This window comes from Thermobia domestica, chromosome 18 (assembly GCF_964235325.1).
Source record: "Thermobia domestica chromosome 18, izTheDome1.hap1.1, whole genome shotgun sequence".
Lineage (NCBI taxonomy): Eukaryota > Metazoa > Arthropoda > Insecta > Zygentoma > Lepismatidae > Thermobia > Thermobia domestica.
The window spans coordinates 6,629,988-6,649,552 of NC_137471.1; the positions used below are offsets into that span (position 1 = coordinate 6,629,988).

At 37.1% G+C, this 19,565-nt stretch overlaps 1 protein-coding gene across 1 annotated transcript in view; it reads left to right on the forward strand.

Moving 5' to 3' along the window:
* The window catches only part of LOC145674855 (uncharacterized), a 203,636-nt gene that overhangs the window by 40,738 nt on the left and 143,333 nt on the right, over positions 1 to 19,565 (forward strand). The window contains exon 2 of the mRNA XM_081745090.1: positions 17,000 to 19,565. This exon is cut by the window's right edge and continues 70 nt beyond it. Within this exon, the coding sequence (XP_081601216.1) occupies positions 17,009 to 19,565 (2,557 nt within the window). The 5' untranslated portion in view covers positions 17,000 to 17,008. The remainder of the gene's footprint in view (positions 1 to 16,999) is intronic.

The window sequence follows — 19,565 nt, forward strand, 5'->3', positions numbered from 1 at the left end:
TTTTTTACGGATATTAGGGATGATGGTCGATACCAGAATCGTCACTAAAACACTAAATCATACCCAATGCTTTTAGTCTTACTAATGAAGAAATAGGGCTAACAAGTAAGACTAAAAGCATTGGTTACTCTTCCTAAGGTTGACAGATAAAGTTTTTATTTATATTAGGGACGATGGTCGATAATAGAACATAATTTAAACATTAAATCACACCCAGTGGTTTTCGTCTTACTAATGAAGAAACGAAACTAAGACTAAAAGCATTGGGGCGCTCTTCCTAAGGTTCAAGTCTAACGTGTTTTACGGATATTAAGGATAGTGGTCGATAATAGAAACGTCACTTAAATATTAGTCTAAATTTCACCCAATGCTTTTAGTCTTACTAACGAAGAAAAGGGACTAAGACTTAAAGCATTGGGTGTTTTTTTTCGTAAGGCTGAGGGCTAAAAGTTTAGTTTTTTTTTTTAACGGAAATCCATTTTAATCAGCGGGCCCCATTCCCAACACTATTTGCTTATTATATGAACACAATTAGAGATGTACGATGCTCAATAACAAGAAAAGCACTTAAATCTTGTTCAATGCTTTAGTCTTAATTTCATTTCTTCTTTTTACCGCAACCACAAAATATTTATCCTCTTTTAATACATTTTATAAAAGCATTGATTTGAAAAGTTTTTTTTTTTTTTTTTTTTTTTTTAAGAAACAGTTATTATTAACTTTTTAAGTCTTTATTTAATACCCTATAACGAAAATCTTTATTGCTAACTTTTTAGCTTGAAAATACAACCTATATCAGATTTCAATTTTAAAGTTCCCCGTGTTTTCCGAGACGAGATGAGAAAAAAAATGTTTTCTCGCCTTTTTCTGTAAATTTTGTTCAAGTCTCGTCTCATCGCGATCATCAAAGAATTCTTTTTCATCTTGTCTCGATTCTTGAAAAACTTTTCTCCAATTATTTCGTTGTATAATTTATATAGGATTAGGCAGGAAAATGTAGAACGCAGCTAATCTTCCAATTAAATACTGCTGAAGAGTTGAAGGCAGGAAAATGTAGAGCGCAGCTAATCTTCCAATTAAATACTGCTGAAGAGTTGAAGGCAGGAAAATGTAGAGCGCAGCTAATCTTCCAATTAAATACTGCTGAAGACTTGAAGGCAGGAAAATGTAGAGCGCAGCTAATCTTCCAATTAAATACTGCTGAAGAGTTGAAGGCAGGAAAATGTAGAGCGCAGCTAATCTTCCAATTAAATACTGCTGAAGAGTTGAAGGCAGGAAAATGTAGAGCGCAGCTAATCTTCCAATTAAATACTGCTGAAGAGTTGAAGGCAGGAAAATGTAGAGCGCAGCTAATCTTCCAATTAAATACTGCTGAAGAGTTGAAGGCAGGAAAATGTAGAACGCAGCTACTCTTCCAATTAAATACTGCTGAAGAGTTGAAGGCAGGAAAATTTAGAGCGCAGCTAATCTTCCAATTAAATACTGCTGAAGAGTTGAAGGCAGGAAAATGTAGAACGCAGCTAATCTTCCAATTAAATACTGCTGAAGAGTTGAAGGCAGAAAAATGTAGAACGCAGCTAATCTTCCAATTAAATACTGCTGAAGAGTTGAAGGCAGGAAAATGTAGAGCGCAGCTAATCTTCCAATTAAATACTGCTGAAGAGTTGAAGGCAGGAAAATGTAGAACGCAGCTAATCTTCCAATTAAACACTGCTGAAGAGTTGAAGGCAGAAAAATGTAGAACGCAGCTAATCTTCCAATTAAATACTGCTGAAGAGTTGAAGGCAGGAAAATGTAGAGCACAGCTAATCTTCCAATTAAATACTGCTGAAGAGTTGAAGGCAGGAAAATTTAGAGCGCAGCTAATCTTCCAATTAAATACTGCTGAAGAGTTGAAGGCAGGAAAATTTAGAACGCAGCTAATCTTCCAATTAAATACTGCTGAAGAGTTGAAGGCAGAAAAATGTAAACGCAGCTAATCTTCCAATTAAATACTGCTGAAGAGTTGAAGGCAGGAAAATGTAGAGCGCAGCTAATCTTCCAATTAAATACTGCTGAAGAGTTGAAGGCAGGAAAATGTAGAACGCAGCTAATCTTCCAATTAAATACTGCTGAAGAGTTGAAGGCAGAAAAATGTAGAACGCAGCTAATCTTCCAATTGAATACTGCTGAAGAGTTGAAGGCAGGAAAATTTAGAACGCAGCTAATCTTCCAATTAAATACTGCTGAAGAGTTGAAGGCAGGAAAATGTAGAACGCAGCTAATCTTCCAATTAAATACTGCTGAAGAGTTGAAGGCAGGAAAATGTAGAGCACAGCTAATCTTCCAATTAAATACTGCTGAAGAGTTGAAGGCAGGAAAATTTAGAGCGCAGCTAATCTTCCAATTAAATACTGCTGAAGAGTTGAAGGCAGGAAAATTTAGAACGCAGCTAATCTTCCAATTAAATACTGCTGAAGAGTTGAAGGCAGAAAAATGTAAACGCAGCTAATCTTCCAATTAAATACTGCTGAAGAGTTGAAGGCAGGAAAATTTAGAACGCAGCTAATCTTCCAATTAAATACTGCTGAAGAGTTGAAGGCAGAAAAATGTAAACGCAGCTAATCTTCCAATTAAATACTGCTGAAGAGTTGAAGGCAGGAAAATGTAGAGCGCAGCTAATCTTCTAATTAAATACTGCTGAAGAGTTGAAGGCAGGAAAATGTAGAACGCAGCTACTCTTCCAATTAAATACTGCTGAAGAGTTGAAGGCAGGAAAATTTAGAACGCAGCTAATCTTCCAATTAAATACTGCTGAAGAGTTGAAGGCAGGAAAATGTAGAGCGCAGCTAATCTTCCAATTAAATACTGCTGAAGAGTTGAAGGCAGGAAAATTTAGAACGCAGCTAATCTTCCAATTAAATACTGCTGAAGAGTTGAAGGCAGGAAAATGTAGAGCGCAGCTAATCTTCCAATTAAATACTGCTGAAGAGTTGAAGGCAGGAAAATTTAGAGCGCAGCTAATCTTCCAATTAAATACTGCTGAAGAGTTGAAGGCAGGAAAATTTAGAGCGCAGCTTATCTTCCAATTAAATACTGCATCGAGATCCAGTAAAAGTATGTAGGCATTATGACATTACCAGCCCCAGCGAAGCTGCTAAGACACTTTTCAAGTACATTTTGTGCATGCCATAATTATATTGCCAATTATATTTGCTTTTCTGTTTATAAATACGATGTATTATTGATGGTAGACCACAACAATTACATGTGTCGACTCAACCAAAACTGGAATAAGTAAGATTAATAAATGCTTCAAAAGTAACTAAAGTTCGAACTCCTAATCGCTCAATTTTATGTGAAGTAACCATTTCCAGGTTGTTCAAATTTTTAACAAACGATTATGTCACGATCTTAAGAGGTTTCATCCAGATGAAATTAATATACCGCTATTTTTACAGTAATTAAGTGATATCTTCTAGTAGATAAAAGATAATCGAAATGTGGAAAAAGAGCGCCCTAGACAATATTATTTTGCATGAGAAACCGTTATCACGACTCACTTATCTGCTTTCGATTTCGAGCCATTCTGAAAATCGGCATTTATTTTCGCGTTTCTAAACAGCTGAAAACGGAAAGCCACTAGGTGACTTGTGATAACGGTGTACCTCAAGCAAAATAATATTGTCTCGGGCGCTCTTGTTCCATATTTCAATTATCTTTTATCTATTTGACTATATCACATAATTACTGTAAAATTAGCGGTATTTTAATTTCGCCGGGATGAAGATTCTTAAGAGTATATGTACTCCAGGAGGGTGACCGGTATTTCCATTTTCAAAAGTTGGCAACCCTATATGAGACTCGCGAAAATTCTAGTCTCAAATTTAAAAAAAATATACTTCTTGTGTCTACTCTCGTCTCATCGTCAGCACTACTTGAAATAATACATTATTTTAATTGGAAAGTTTTAACTTTTCCGTTAAAGACGCCTTATAAAGGGCTTCAACCGCTCTGCTTCCATTGGTGATAATTATTATTTAACTGACGTTGACTACATACATATATGCAGTAAAATGATAGTTGATATTGCAGTAAAGAGTGGTTCTCAACCTAATTCCTATCACGACCCCATTTTATCACATCTTTTTGCTAGTGAACCTCCAGGTTTATAATAAGCTTGTGTGGGATTTTTAATATACTTATTGCGGAGATCTCACGATATCCATTTGTTTCTATAATAGTAGGATTCATTTCTTGTATATAGTGAATGCAGCCGTCATACTCTTTCAAAATGGAGGCCGTTTGAAAATTTTAAAAGTTCATAATTTCTAGGGATACGCACGAGACAAGATTTGTGGCTGTCTCGTCTCGAAAATGTGCTGTAAAAGTCATGCCTCGACTCGAAAAATGTATATTTCTCTATTGGAAGAGCCGTGTCTCGACTCGAATTTTGTCAGGAAATTCCTGTCTCGACTCGTCTCGTGCGCATCCCTAATAATTTCCTTAATTTAAGGTCATATAATAAAAGAAACTAATTTGGTTTTTAAAAACTTGGAAAGTTGTTAAAAAAAAGTTATTGAGTATTTTAAATGACTTGATAATGTGCGTCACGAAGATTGAACCGGACATTGACGCACTAGTGAAATCACACCATGCTCATGTATCCAATAGGTTTCAATTTTAATTTTGTTGAGTGAGCCGCGGTGGCTTAGTGGTAGAGCGTTCACCTCTGGTGCATGGGGTCCCGGGTTCAAACCCTGCTCCCGCCAAGTGAACTTTGTGGTGAACAAACACCGTGAGCGTGGGTTTCCTCGAGGTTCTTCCGTTTCCTCCCACTTTCTTCATTCCATAATTTCACTCATTTCTCATATTCACCGTCTTCTTTAGCCTAGCCGGCATAACCATGGGACGTAAAACTCAAAAATTTCATTTCATTTTTTAAAATTTTATTTCAATATGCAGGTTTTGTTGCACTTGTATTTTTCTGGTATTTCAACATGCAGTTCTCATTAGTTTCATATCGTAGTCTTCCATTTAAATTTATTTTCAAATAACTCTGTACCCGTTGAAAATGTTTAGTAGACCTATTTTTTGTTGTTCTTAACAGTACCGGTATACAGTATATAAAAATAAAAAATACGTCTATCAGAACAAAATCAAAATAATATTTAAAAATATTTTCTGATATTAGTTTATAATTATATTTATCTCTTCCGCTTATCTTCACGAGCCCCCATGAAACCCTCTCGCGATCTGGTCGCGTCTCCAGGTTGAGAAACCCTGTAAGTGCAGTGGTAGGCTAGAGGCGAAAATTAAATGAAAATTTTGCATTGTTATCAAGTTATTGATATTTGCACAATATTTCAGGACTCTAGTTGGTGTGGAAGCACTGGCGCAAATCCGGGGGATGAGGGGAGCATGTTCCCTCCAATCTTGTAACTGAGGGGGACTGTCCCCCCAATAACCCAATTTGAAATATGTACGGTATTTTGGGGAGAAATGTGATGATTTGTCTCCGATTGCCACAAAGGAAAGTGAGATTACAGGTAAATTGACGTCCTCCGTAGAGTAAGCCTCAAAATTGTCCGCCTCCCAATGGTGAAGACAAGTCTGCTCCCCTGATCCTCCACAGCATTGGTTTTCAATTTCATAAATATTTTGAACATCACTATCCCCCCTCTCCCAAAGTTTTGCCCTCCCAATGTTGAAAACAGATTTGCGCCGCTGTGTGGAACTACCTGAAATATATGTTCTAAGGTTTCACACTAATAAAGAAACAAAGATACAGAAAAGTTTATTATTATTATTATTATTATTATTATTATTATTATTATTATTATTATTATTATTATTATTATTATTATTATTATTATTATTATTATTATTATTTAGATAAATCTTAGTACTAACAAAACCGCAAGTCGTTGGTTTAGCACAATTTTAAAACATGAACCGTGATTTCGTTTTCCGATCCTGAAGAACCGAAACATGAAAGTTCCGAATCGAAATTGTCACACAACTACAGTCACTTATACCATCAAGTATTACGTCTTTAAGCTACAGTAAAAAATATATATATGGACTTTTAACAAAAGCGGTTGGGAGAAACATTTAAATAAAAACGAAAATTTATAGTAGAAAATATTATAAGAATCTTTAGAAGTTCAGAAACCAGCTCATCCATCCAAATAGGACTTAAGTTTCATTCGGATATTTTGTTTTTATTTATTCGTTTTTATTTTTTATTATTATTATTTTCCATTTGACAGACGCACATCATAAAACTTCTTTCTTTCTTTCTCTCTCTCTCTCCCTCTCGAATGAATTAATACTGTTACTGCCTGTCAAATACTTTAGTTTAGTTCTTCGAAGCAAGTCAAATGGAACAAGATTGTTTTGTGTCACAGAGTTGCTAGCTCCTTACATTCAAGAATACTATTACTACCATTACATATTACCATCCTCACTATACAGGGTGGCCCAAAAGTAGTTATACACCCCTGCATTGATAAAGTATAACATTCTAGCTTATAGGTTTATTTGCTTCGGCTGTTCCGAGCTTAAGATATAAGTAAAAAGACATTAGGAACAAATAATAAAGAAATTAAGTCTACCTGATGGATAACAATAAGAAATTATATGAAAAGCAATGAGTTGATCAGTACGGAACTGTATACCTACTTTTGGGCTACCCTGTATTTGTGCTGTCCAGTGGTGGTTTCTCTTAAGGGAAGTCACTCCTGTAAACCTTTAAAGAATTACTGATTATATCACTAATAAAAATTGCACATAAGAAGTTCCATTGGGCTCAACATTCTCAAATTAGTATAACAAAAGTTGAGTTGATGGTTTTGAGTTTAATGTCCCGTTCAGCAGCGAGGCTATATGAGACGTAGACCTACTGATTAACGTCGAATGAGCTCCCGCCAGGAATTGAACCCGGGTCTCCCTATACCAAAAGCGCAATTAGAAACGTATCGAAACAGGGTGAGGTTAGATTTACATTGAAGTTGCAACCACCTGACCGTGACGTAATGTCACGTGGTATTATCATGAGTGTAAAGGCGGAATAAAACGAACCCTCTGGGGCTTCTAACCAGCTTCGCTCGCTGACGCTCACTCAGCTATGTTTCGTAGCGTAAGTAAATCACTTTTTTTTTTAAATCAATAAAGTTGTATGTGCAAAGTGATCTATATACCACGTGACATTACGTCACGATCGGGTGGTGGAACTTCAATGTAAATTTAACTTCACTCATCGAACCACTAACATCTTGACCCTTGACAAAATGGTATGACAAGCTTCAAACCAACTCCATTGCATTCAGTATACTCAAATTAGTGTAAAAAGCTCACTTACCCACGCTTAGACACTTCTTACTAGTGACATGATGCTTAGATTTTTTTTTAAAAAAAAATCGGTATTGTCTATCACAATAAAAAGTGCATATTTTTCGCGCGATAGTATCTTTCTCTCCTTACTATGAGAATGAAATCGGTACGAATACCTTTCTACGACCTCGCGATTTAATTACTGTAATTTTTAAAAAGTTTTAAAGGTCCAACTATTGTGCTGCCAAAATGTCTTGAGCCGTGGCAAAAATGCGAACTAAAGCTCACATCCTCACACACCCACGCGTTGAGCCAATAAGGGTTCAGCTGTTGCTAAGCGAGAGAAAGCGAGTGGAATTCCTTCAGCCGATAGCAGCGCTTGCAACGGAAGACTAGGGATCAAGTCAATGTGGCATTAGTATAGCTCTCTACACAGCGCACCATTCACATAGGAGCATGAATCTCCTTATCATTCCTCACATCTTTACATGTCCCTTTACAGACACAAGTGAAACGCGTCTTGATAAAAATCGGCAACCTATTATTTTTTTCAATATCTCGCACAATTTGCAAGATATGAGCCTACTTTCGGTAGGAGTTTCTAATGCATGTATGATCACTGTTTTATTTCTTCCTGCATGCAGTATGTAATAAGCAAACACATTACACACAAATAATTATAATGTCAGTGATATATAGTGTTCACTGGGCAAAACACTCCAAACAATAAAGATTCATCTTAGACTGGAGAAATGATTATCCTTCGTTTTTCATTATAATTTCACAATGAAACAAACGCCTAAAAGATATGAAACTTCTATGTACAAACATATGGTGTTGGAGTGTATAACTCGTAGGATATGATGCTTTTCTTTAAAATTTCAACACTTCCAGTGTACCCCTAACATATGTAATAAGGAAATAACGATCATGTTTGTTTCTATATCTAATTAGAACTGAGCAATCTACCCAAAATTTGGAATCGACCAGCGAAAACGGCACATTTGTAGCACTTGTAGTTTTCAAGATCTCATTGTCGAAAGAATTGAAGACAAATATATAAACTTAGTATTTTAATATGTAGATCCCTAACAAAATCAATGAATGCATTATTTCTCTCTTTGCCATTCATACAATACACTATAGAATTATCATAAAACTTAATAAAAAGGAGAAAATAAAACTACATTATTTCATATCTTGAAACTTACGGTCTTATTGTGCTGCCAAAATGTCTTGAGCCGTGGCAAAAATTCGAACTAAAGCTCACACCCTAACACACCCACGCGTTGAGCCAATAAGGGTTCAGCTGTTGCTAAGCGAGAGAAAACGAGTGGAATTCCTTCAGCCGATAGCAGCGCTTGCAACGGAAGACTAGGGATCAAGTCAATGTGGTATATCTTTAGTCATATATTTACAGAGTACATGAGCTCTGATATATGTTGTTCCGTGACTCATTGGATCCATACAGGACTCCCGCAATCACAACCGGTGTTGGATCTTCGTTGCACCTTGCTTTTTTTTTAACTGATCAGACAGGACAACAGCAAAGAGAAAAATATGATTACAATTTTAAATATCATTCGACTTTCTGTAGTCTTTTTTAGTTTTTTTTATTTTTATTTATTTATTTATTTTTGTCAAGTGAAAAGGTTTTACAAACATGAAGACCATTCTAGTACTTCTATAAATAAAAAAAACAGTTGAGAATATTTAATAGCTTTCCTGAACGAACTTAAAAAGAATTAATTTTTCTTATTAACTTCTACAGGCTTTATACTAATTGTTCTATGTACTTTATTATTATACTCATTAAACAATTTGTAATATATCCGTGTATAATTCCCTTGAGTACTAAATTTGTTCCACATGTTTTGTTTTAAGAGGACTCATCCCGACGAAATTAAAATACCGCTAATTTTACAGTAATTATGTGATACCTTCAAATAGATAAAAGATAATCGAAATCTGGTACAAGAGCGCCCGAGACAATATTATTTTACATGAGATACTGTTATCACGACTCACTTATCTGCTTTCGATTTCGAGCCATTTTGAAAATCGGCATTTATTTTCGCGTTTCTAAACGGCTGAAAACGGGAAATCACTAGGTGACTTGTGATAACGCTACCTCACGCAAAATAATATTGTCTAGGTCGCTCTTGTTCCACATTTCAATTATCTTTTATCTATTTGAAGATATTACACAATTACTGTAAAATTAGCGGTATTTTAATTTCGCCGGGGTGAAGACTCTTAAGGGTTCTGTTAAAATGTTCTACGATATGTTTGTTTTATGAAGACACATGCTCAAAATAGAGAGCTCAATTAAGAAAAAAATCGCCATTATCATCTCTCTATGACTTACGGTTCCCGAGACATGGCTCCTTAAATCTTCCGAAATTCGAACTTTTCTGACCAATATCCGGGGAACTGTGGCCAGTTGTCCAGTGGCTACCTGTTACTATTTTGTACCAAATACTATTTTGTTCACCATCCTCCTAGGTATTGATCAGCACCAATGTCCTCTTTCTATGACTTCTGGTTCCAGAGATACGGCTCCTTAAATCCACGAAAATCGACCATTTTTGGGCCAATATCTCGGGAACGGTAAGAGTGACGCGAAAAATTCTATCACTTTCTCAGATAGCTTTTAATGCTCTATCGAATGGTGGGTTCAAAATTAAAAAAAATCGCAAATAATACACACACACACACGCACAGACATAGAGAATTCAGTAACCAAGATGTTATAAAATAGAGGATATGCCCATATGTATCTTCATCCTATTAAACTAATGAAGCCAAAAAAACAAACGAGCATCGGCACGTCTGATTGGCTACTCTCGTTACCGCCATCGTGTGATTCGCTACTTGCGTTTCCGCCATGATTGTTGGCTCAAAGCGTTGAGATCTTATTGGGCGGAGTGGGCAGAGTAGGGGTTGCGAAACTGTGACTTATGGCTTCAAGATTTTGTTGTAAGGGCAACTCCTCTATTTTATAACATCCTTGTCAGTAACGGACTTTTAAGTTCGTTGGCCAGCTGTCTGAGTTCTCACATTCCGGCTCTTATTTTCTGTAAAATCATGGAAATGTATGTATAACAATTGGGAATCTCTTCTGGGTCTCCCGTAAACGAAATGCAATTAGGGTCCGGTGCTTCAAGCAATTGTTTATGCAATATTTTCCAAGCTTCGATGAATATTCAAATCGCTAGAAATGACATACGACTGTTTTAAATTTTAATAAAAAAAATGTCTTTTCTTGCCTTTCCTGAATAAGTATATACTACCTACTGTAGCCAATTTACATCTAAACATTTGGAAGTGATGTAATACCATACGTATAAATTGACGCTCCACCACGCACAAATACTTAAATTAATCTGAAATCCTTTGTACTTTAATAGTATATGAAAGACTCATGTGGGATGGGCTCAACCCTCGTCGATCTTCTCTCGAATGATGCGCTGTGTAGAGAGCGCAGGTTAAGCTAGTTTGGCTTTAAAATATCAAAACGCACAATCGTCCACTTTATTCAAATTTTTGGTGCAAGACCCGAGTTAATGCTGTTAAGCCTCGAAAAGATATAGTGTGTCTGTTTCTGTTGGAAGAGCTCTTTCTCGTTCTCATATCTTGTGTCAATAAGGTATCATGAGAGAGATATCTCAGGCCCGAAAGAGTATCGGTTTATATTGGAAAAGCTGTTTCTCGTCTCATATCGTGTCTCTAAAAGGTGTCGTGAAAGTGATGCCTCATCTCAAAAAGTATGTTTCTATTGGAGGAACTCTTTCTTGTCTTGTATCTTGTCTCAAAAAATTATCGTGAAAGTGAAGTTTCATCTCAGAAAGTGTATAGGTTTCGAGTAGAAGAGTTGTTTCTCATGTCATATCTCGTCTCTAAAAAGGTGTCGTATAGATGATGTCAGGTCTCGGAAAGTGTATCTGTTTCTATGGACGTGCTCTTTCTCCTCTAGTATCGTATCTCAAAAAAGTATCGTGAAAATAAAGTCTTATCTCTGAAAGTTTATCAGTTTCTATTGGAAGAGCTGTTTCTTGTCTCATATTTCGTCTCTAAAAGGTGCCGTGGAAGTGATGTCTCGTCTCGGAAAGTATCTATTTCTATTGGAGGAGCTCTTTCTCTTCTCGTATCCTGTCTCAAAAAGTCATAGAGAAAGTAAACTATCATCTCCGAAAATGTATCGCTTTCTATTGGAAGAGCTGTTTCTCGTCTCATATCTCGTCTCTAAAAGGTGTCGTGGAAGTGATGTCTTATCTCGGAAAGTGTATGTTTGTATTTTAGAAACTCTATCTCGTCTCGTATCTTGTCTCAAACAAGTATCATGAAAGTGAAGACTCATCTCCGAAAGTGTATCGGTTTCTATTGAAAGAACTGTTTCTCGTCTCATATCTCGTCTTTAAAAACGTGTCGTGGAAGTGACTTCTCGTCTCGAAAAATATGTATTGGAGGAATTTTTTCTTGTCGTCTATCTTGCCTCAGAAAGTTATGTGAAAGTGAAGTCTTATCTCCGAAAGTGTACCGATTTCTACTGGAAGAGTTCTTTCTCGTCTCTAAACAGAATCGTGGAAATGGTATCTCGTCTCGGAAAGTATATCAGTTTCTATTTGAGGACCTCTTTTTCTTGTCGTATCTTGTCTCAGAAAGTGAAGTCTCATCTCCGAAAGAGTATCAATTTCTATTAGTAGAACTGTTTCTCGTGACACATCTCATCTCTAAAAAAGATGTTGAGAAAGTGATGTCTCGGCTCGGAAAGTATCGGTTTCTATTGGAAGAGCTCTTTCTCGTCTCATATCTCGTCTCTGAAAGGTGTCGTGGAAGTGATATCTCGTTTCGGAGAGTATATATGTTTCTATTGGAATAGTTCTGTGTTCTAGTATATTCTTCCGAAAAATTCTGTTTGGTCTCATCTCGTGGGCAACCTTGGCAGGGAGGTACCCAGCGTGTGGCCCCCGAAATCCTTACTTTTATATAAATTTAATCTAATTTTTAGGATTAGCTTTACAAATTTTAATATAATTTATCCTTGTATTGAATGTGGACTCCCCCAAAATTTTGGATTCCTTTCCGAAATAAATTCCTGCATATATGTGGCTGAACCTTAGTTTTAAAGAACAGTTGGATAGATCTTCATCTTACTGTGGATTGATGACGGTTGATGATGATGATGATTATCAACATCTTGGTTTTTGTAATAATTCAGTATTAGTGCATGCTGATTTGGAAATCGAAAAGCAATCAAGTTAGGATAAAAGCGTAGAATTTATGTTTTAAAAGCTGTAACAAAAACAGGAAAAAAAAATAACCAGAAAATGGTGGTTTTCGTCTGTCTGTAATTTCAGTAGCATCATCGTACGTGGAAGCAGGCCAGGAAGACGTCCGTGTGATGTTTTGATTGTCATTCTCAAGATTCTGGTGATCGATCGAGTCTCTCTTTCTGGAGGTGGTCGCAGTAGTGTACCACTATGGACTTGCCATTACGCAGTATTACGACCGTGAGAAATGTAGAAGGGGGGTGAGCATCTCTTCTCTTTTCAGCTCCCTGCAAGTGTAGCTGTGTAGCCAACGCCGTCTAGTGTGAAAATAAGGAACTATCTGGTCACTTTTACAGAAAATATCAAAACAAATTCATATGAAAAGCAAAATAATTTCATATTAGTGAGCTACACTCTGGAAAATTCATAAATATTTTGTTTTTAAGTTTTTTTAAAAATACAGTTTGTTAAACGACAAGTGCATTATTGAATTCGAGATGAAACAAGAAATTTGATCATTCTAACCTCGTTTTCGAGACGAGACAACAAACCTTACTATTCTAATCTCGTTTTCAAGGTGAGAGACAGTTAAACGACAAGTACATTATTAAATTCGAGACGAGACAAGAAACATGTTCATTCTAACCTCGTTTTCGAGACGAGACAACAAATAGGACCATTCTAATCTCGCTTTCCAGACGATACAAGAAACATAATCATTTCAATCTCGATTTCGAGACGAGACGATAAACTTAATGAGTTTCGTGGACAACACTAGTTAATCCGGGCCTTAGATCTCACATAATATTTTATTTTTCGTGTTGCGTGATTCATAGTATGAAAACTACGATATGAAATGATAAAGTAATTGTATAAACACAATTAAGAGGATTTGACAACGTTTAAGAGTCTTCATCCCGGCGAAATTAAAATACCTCTAATATTACAGTAATTATGTGATATATTCAAATAGATAAAATATAGTCGAAATGTGGAACAAAAGCGCCCTAGACAATATTATTTTACATGAGATACCGTTATCACGACTCACTTATCTGCTTTCGATTTCGAGCCATTTTGAAAATCGGCATTTATTTTGGCGTTTCTAAACAGCTGAAAACGGAAAGCCACTAGGTGACTTGTGGTAACGTTTCAGTTATACGTTTGCTGCGGGACGTTACATATGGCCGTACGTTAAGAGTCTTCATCCCGGCGAAATTAAAATACCGCTAATTTTACAGTAATTAAGTGATATCTTCAAATAGATAAAAAGATAATCGAAATATTGAACAAGAGCGCGCTAGACAATATTATTTTGCGTGAGGTACACCGTTATCACAAGTCACCTAGTGGCTTTCCGTTTTCAGCTGTTTAGAAACGTGAAAATAAATGCCGATTTTCAAAATGGCTCGAAATCGAAAGCAGATAAGTGAGTCGTGATAACGGTATCTCATGTAAAATGATATTCTTTAGGGCGCTCTTGTTTCATATTTCAATTATCTTTTATCTATTTGAAGATATCACATAATTACTGCATAATTAGCGGTATTTTAATTTCGCCGGGATGAAAATTCTTAAGTATACATAAGTCATTACACAATATACTACAATAATAAATATGGTTTAAGTATTATATCACACCATTCGTGTATCTCACGTAACGCGAAAGGTTTCTGGTAACTTCAAGACAAAATTAGGGAAAAATCCAGGACGTAAATTTTGTACATATATTACAAACGATACGAGTCTAGAAATAAGGTTTTGTCGTTTTCTTTCGTCTCGTGAGTAGTAGTAAATACAGTAAAAACGGGATTATATAGGGACATATGTTAAGTCGAATATGTCAAAATTTGGATGAAGTAGATGATTTTGCATTTTGATATTTTAACGCCAAATGTTTCATTAAATTATTATGGTACAGACTTAGCTGAACATTTTATACCTGGCTTTGGATAGTCCTGGTCCTGGTTTCGATTTCGAATGAGGAGAATGGAACAGAGATAGCCAAACTTGCGAATCCGGCTATTTCCGGAAAGTAGATTAGAGATATATCCCAGTGGCGTATTGATAGAGGTTTCATGAGGGTTGAGCCCATCCCCCGTGAATCTTTCATATAGATCGACTATTAAAATGGAAATGATTCCTTGTGATGAAAAGTCCGGCTGTTGTTTATTAGCTTTCTGTGTGGAACTTAGTGAACGAATGATGTCTTTATAATTTGGTATAATTCTGCACCGTCAAGGTCAGTGGGATACAGTGATGCCAAATCTGAACAACATGCTTTGAGCCTTTCTTCATTTTCATTTTATTGCTGTTGAACGAAGTAGGCAGGGAAACTGAGAAATCAAGATTTTTCATTTTAAGTCTCGTATAAAAAAACAAAAAAAAAAAAAAAAAAACGGTCAAGCTTTTCTTGTCTCATTTCATTTAGACCAGTGGTTCTCAACCTTATTCCTATCACAACCCCCATTTTATCATATCTTCTTGCCAGCGACCCCTTATAAGGCACTTCCAGCAAATAAGGCCCGGAGGGAAATAAGGCCCAGTGCAAAATTTCATAGATTAGAATCACTGTAGGAGAAATCTGACATCACAAGTAGTTATTACTCACACAATGCCTGCTTGAGAGAGTTCGTCTTCTTATGCATGGTTAAACGGAACACTGGTAGTATTGAAGCATCGAAAAGCCAGTTTCTATGTGTTGATATTGGGGGGGGGGGAAGTAAGTTAATTTTTCCTGTGTATAATAAAGCTAACCCGAAACATCTTGTATATTTGTAAGGATCATAGTATTTAGTATTTGAGATAGTAATTACTGCGTTTTAATTCGAAACACGTTTGTAGATAATGATTTATAAAATGACAAGTACATGGTCGGTAAATAAGGCCCATCAAAAATCTACTGGCTCTCATTACCCTACAAAACGTGTATGCATTGTTAAATACTTAGAAACTGGCAACTTGAAGGTGAGTTAGTTTGTTATTCTTTCTTGGTCAGTGCCAGCCTCTGTAGTAGGGCGGTCTATCATGTTCGGGCCTAGCTGTTGACTATGGGGGTTCTCAGGTTCGAGTTGAGTTGATTTTGAGTTTAATGCCCCGTTCAGCAGCGAGGCTATATGAGACGTGGACCTACTGATTAACGTGGAATCCGAACCACTAAGATTACGCCGGGAATCGAACCCGGGTCTCCCGCGTCTCGCAGGTTCGAGTTCTACGTTGATGTCTTTCATAATGTAAATCTCTATCTTTAATGTATGCGAATGGCTCATACCACTGTTTCTGGGTATATTCTAAGCACATTTTCGTGTGGTTCTGAGCGTTCGAAGTATCGTGATATCGTTCATTGTGACAAAGAATGGATAAATTTTAGGTTTACAGAAGACATCTTTTTCTGTTCCTCGAAAACTGCGCATCAGGTTTTCATTAACTTATATTCAAGAGTAAAAGTGAAAGGGGAAACGTATGAGGAAGTCGTTCTCCCACTTCTTGAAAATATCTATGGCGTCCCTCCAGTTCCTAAAAATTATAAATGGCAACGATAGGCACGGGAGACGGCGTGACGTCATGCGTCCCCTACCTATTCAGATCCACTTTTACCCCTGTTTATATAATTTAATTCTACTTAATGAAACCTCGCGATTGGTATATAGGCATAGGCGGAGTTAGGAATTGGTTGCTGGGGGGGAGGTAGATCTTTTGTCTGCTGGGGGAGCACAGTTAATACAAATCAGAATGAAATGAAATCTTAGTTTTACGTTCCACGGTTATGCCGATTAGGCTAAAGGAGACGGTGATGATGAGAAATGAATGAAATGGCGGAACGAAGAAAGTGGGAGGAAACGGGAGAAACCCAAGAAAACCCACGAGCACGGTGTTTGTCCACCACAAAGTTCACACGGCGCGAGCTGGGATCGAACCAGGGACCCCAAGCACCGGAGGTGAACGCTCTACCACTGAGCCACCGCTCCCCCTAATACAAATCAGAATTGAAGGGTCTTATAAGTAGCATTTTTGTTTTTTTTTTAAAGTTAAGAGTCAATGCCTCCGTATGCCCCCCATAGCTCCGTCCATGTATATAGGCCTCTCTTGTTTGGAGATTTTCCTCCTTAAACGCTTTAAGATTTTACAAATGTGGTATTTAGTAACTTGTATGACTTCTACAATTTTCTCGACTTCAGATTTTCATAAACAATATTCCAATATTTTTAAATGATACCTCATCCTATAACATGATCATAAGTGTTCAAAAACTGACGAGAACACTGATATTCTTGATCACTGATATTCACAATCATATTCTTAAAAAATTAAGTAATTTAATTGTTAATTGCATTGTTTGAATGTCACATTTCAAAAAGTATTATTCATCAGAGTTCTTAATTAAATACTATTTGTTTCTTTTTTTCTTTTAGCTTACTACAATGGATCCAGACGACGATGATCATCATTTATGTTTAAAATGCCGTACTACCATCACAGGCCTTGATAACTATGTACGCCACAAGAAATCTGGATGTAAGAGTACCAAAGTCTCTAGTCTTCCACTTACAACGCCATCTGTAAAATCAGAAAAGCATCAGCAACAAGAAACAGATGAAGATCGCGAATATTTCCCAGTTACCTCCCTCATTGACGGTGAAGAAGGTTCTTTCCCGATTACTGAAGTCATTTCATCATCGTCTGATGCTGCAAATCTTCAAGCAGACCACTTTTTCTCTTCGTTGGAATTACAAAGTAGCTCTAAAACTACGGCATCGGCGTCGAAACCTAAACTTCAGCCTCATGCCATCATGACACGAAGAGCTTCTGCAGCGGCATTGGCTGTCAGGAAGACTCCAACTGACTCACCTCCTGCGGTACAGCCTCACCACAGCGAACAGCCCTTTCATCAAGACCAAAGTGAACTCTTCACCCCAAAATCATCCAGTGGTGTGTCCTATAAGAAGGAACTAGCAATGGATAGTGAATTTGAGTCCGATGACTCAGAAGGCGACCCTCATAAGCCACCAGGAAGTTACACGGGTGGTAAATGGCGACCTGGTTTAAGATCTCCTCCGCCTTGGAGGTCACCAGTTACTGAAGATGAAATTGGTCACTTTCCTCCTCCTTCCCACACAGGTGGTAAGTGGTCATTGTCTGAGAGGCTAGACTGTGACGAAGACTGTGATACTGGTGGAGGGCATCACCCACATCCTGGATACACAGGTGGTAAATGGAAACCGTCTTCGATATCAAATCTCAGTTTGGATGACTTGGAAGACATTGGTAGTCAGCATTGTGATTCTTGGGATGAAGACTGTGGTGATGGATCTGGTCCTCCTCCTGGACATACTAGTGGTAAGTGGTTACCAGGAAAGGATAGAAGTTTCCGTAAACTAAATGAAAACTCTAAATTTTATTGCAAACCATGTAATCGACAGCTAACTAGCAAAACATCTTACGAGAAACATCTGTTGTCCGAATACCATTTTAAAAGGACTCTAAAGCCAGGAGAGCAAAGTTCTTCACAGGTAACCGGTGACGTTGAGGACTCCGTAAGAAGAGGTAAACGAGTAGTAAAACCCACCGCTGCGTATCTGGAAAGTGATATATGGAAAAAGAAAATCAAAGAAGAGCAAGGAGATTGTAGTAATAAATCGGATGAAGTAAAAAATAACAAGCACAAGAGACGAAGAAGAAAATTACAGATAAAATGTTCTGTCTGTAAATCTAAAATATATAGTTACTTGATGGGAAAACACTTGGTGTCCCATTATCATTGTCGAAAGGCAAAATTTCATCCAGAAGCGTCAAATTTAATTCTTACAAATATTCGTCACATTGTAAAGCAAGCACCATTCCAATGCAGTATTTGTAAATTCTATTGTAACACGCCTTCCACATTTAGACGGCATTGGATGTCCAGCGAACACTCAAAGAGAGACAGTATGATTACCGGCGTTTATTGGTGTTCTTTTTGTAAGTATCATTGCGATGGAATCAAGAACATGGAGAGACATCTCAATAGTGCTGCACATCAAGAAGTTATAGCGGTAATTAACAGGTCTGTACCAATTTTGATTAGAAAGAAAAAAGTGATCAAATGCGAACAATGTTCTGTTAAGTTTCAGTACAATTTACAGTTGAAGAGACACATGGAAAAGGTTCACGGTATCAAATTAGCTGAGTCAATTACGTTTTCATGTTCCGTGTGTTCTTTTGTATCATATTCACGCCGATCTTTGCAACGCCATGCTGTCATGGCCCATAAGGGTCAAGTCGTTAAGGTTCAATATTTCTGCAATCCATGTTCCAAGAACTTTGAGAGCAGTAAAGAAGCCCTTCAACATAGAAGAACTCAAGAACATAAATACGCTGCTAAAATGTTACGCGGGGAAGGTACACAAAGATCTTGTTTACATTGTGATGAAAAATTTCCTAACGCTCTAGAGTTGAAGAAACATCTCAAGGACAAACATTCCGATTTCTCATACAGGTGTTCCAAATGTGGTATGGCATTTGCATTATCTCAAGAAGTGTCCCGGCATGTGCGAGAAAATGCATGCGTTCCTGATGCATCAACTGGCAAATTCTGTTGCTCACAGTGTACATATAAAACGGATTCTAGAGTGGAGTTTCTTCTACATGAAGTGCTACACCGTGATCCAGTTCTACTATCATCTAGTTCCCGCCGCGGAGGTACTGGATCTTCTGATAGTAAAAAAACTAAAGATAATTCAAATAGTAGTGATCAAAATGTATCATTAACTCCCAAATATAAGTGTCCGTTATGTGAAACGTTCCTCTGTAAGTCAAGTCTTAAGCCTCATCTATCCATTCACGTTGGTGAAAGACCCTATGTTTGCGAGATTTGTAGCAAAAGTTTCCCCAAGTTGTCATCTCTGGCTACTCATAGGAAATGTTCTCACTATGACTTGTGGAAATTTCGTTGTGATAAGTGTGGTTTCAAGACTGGGAAAAAGGCTGCGCTACAAAGAC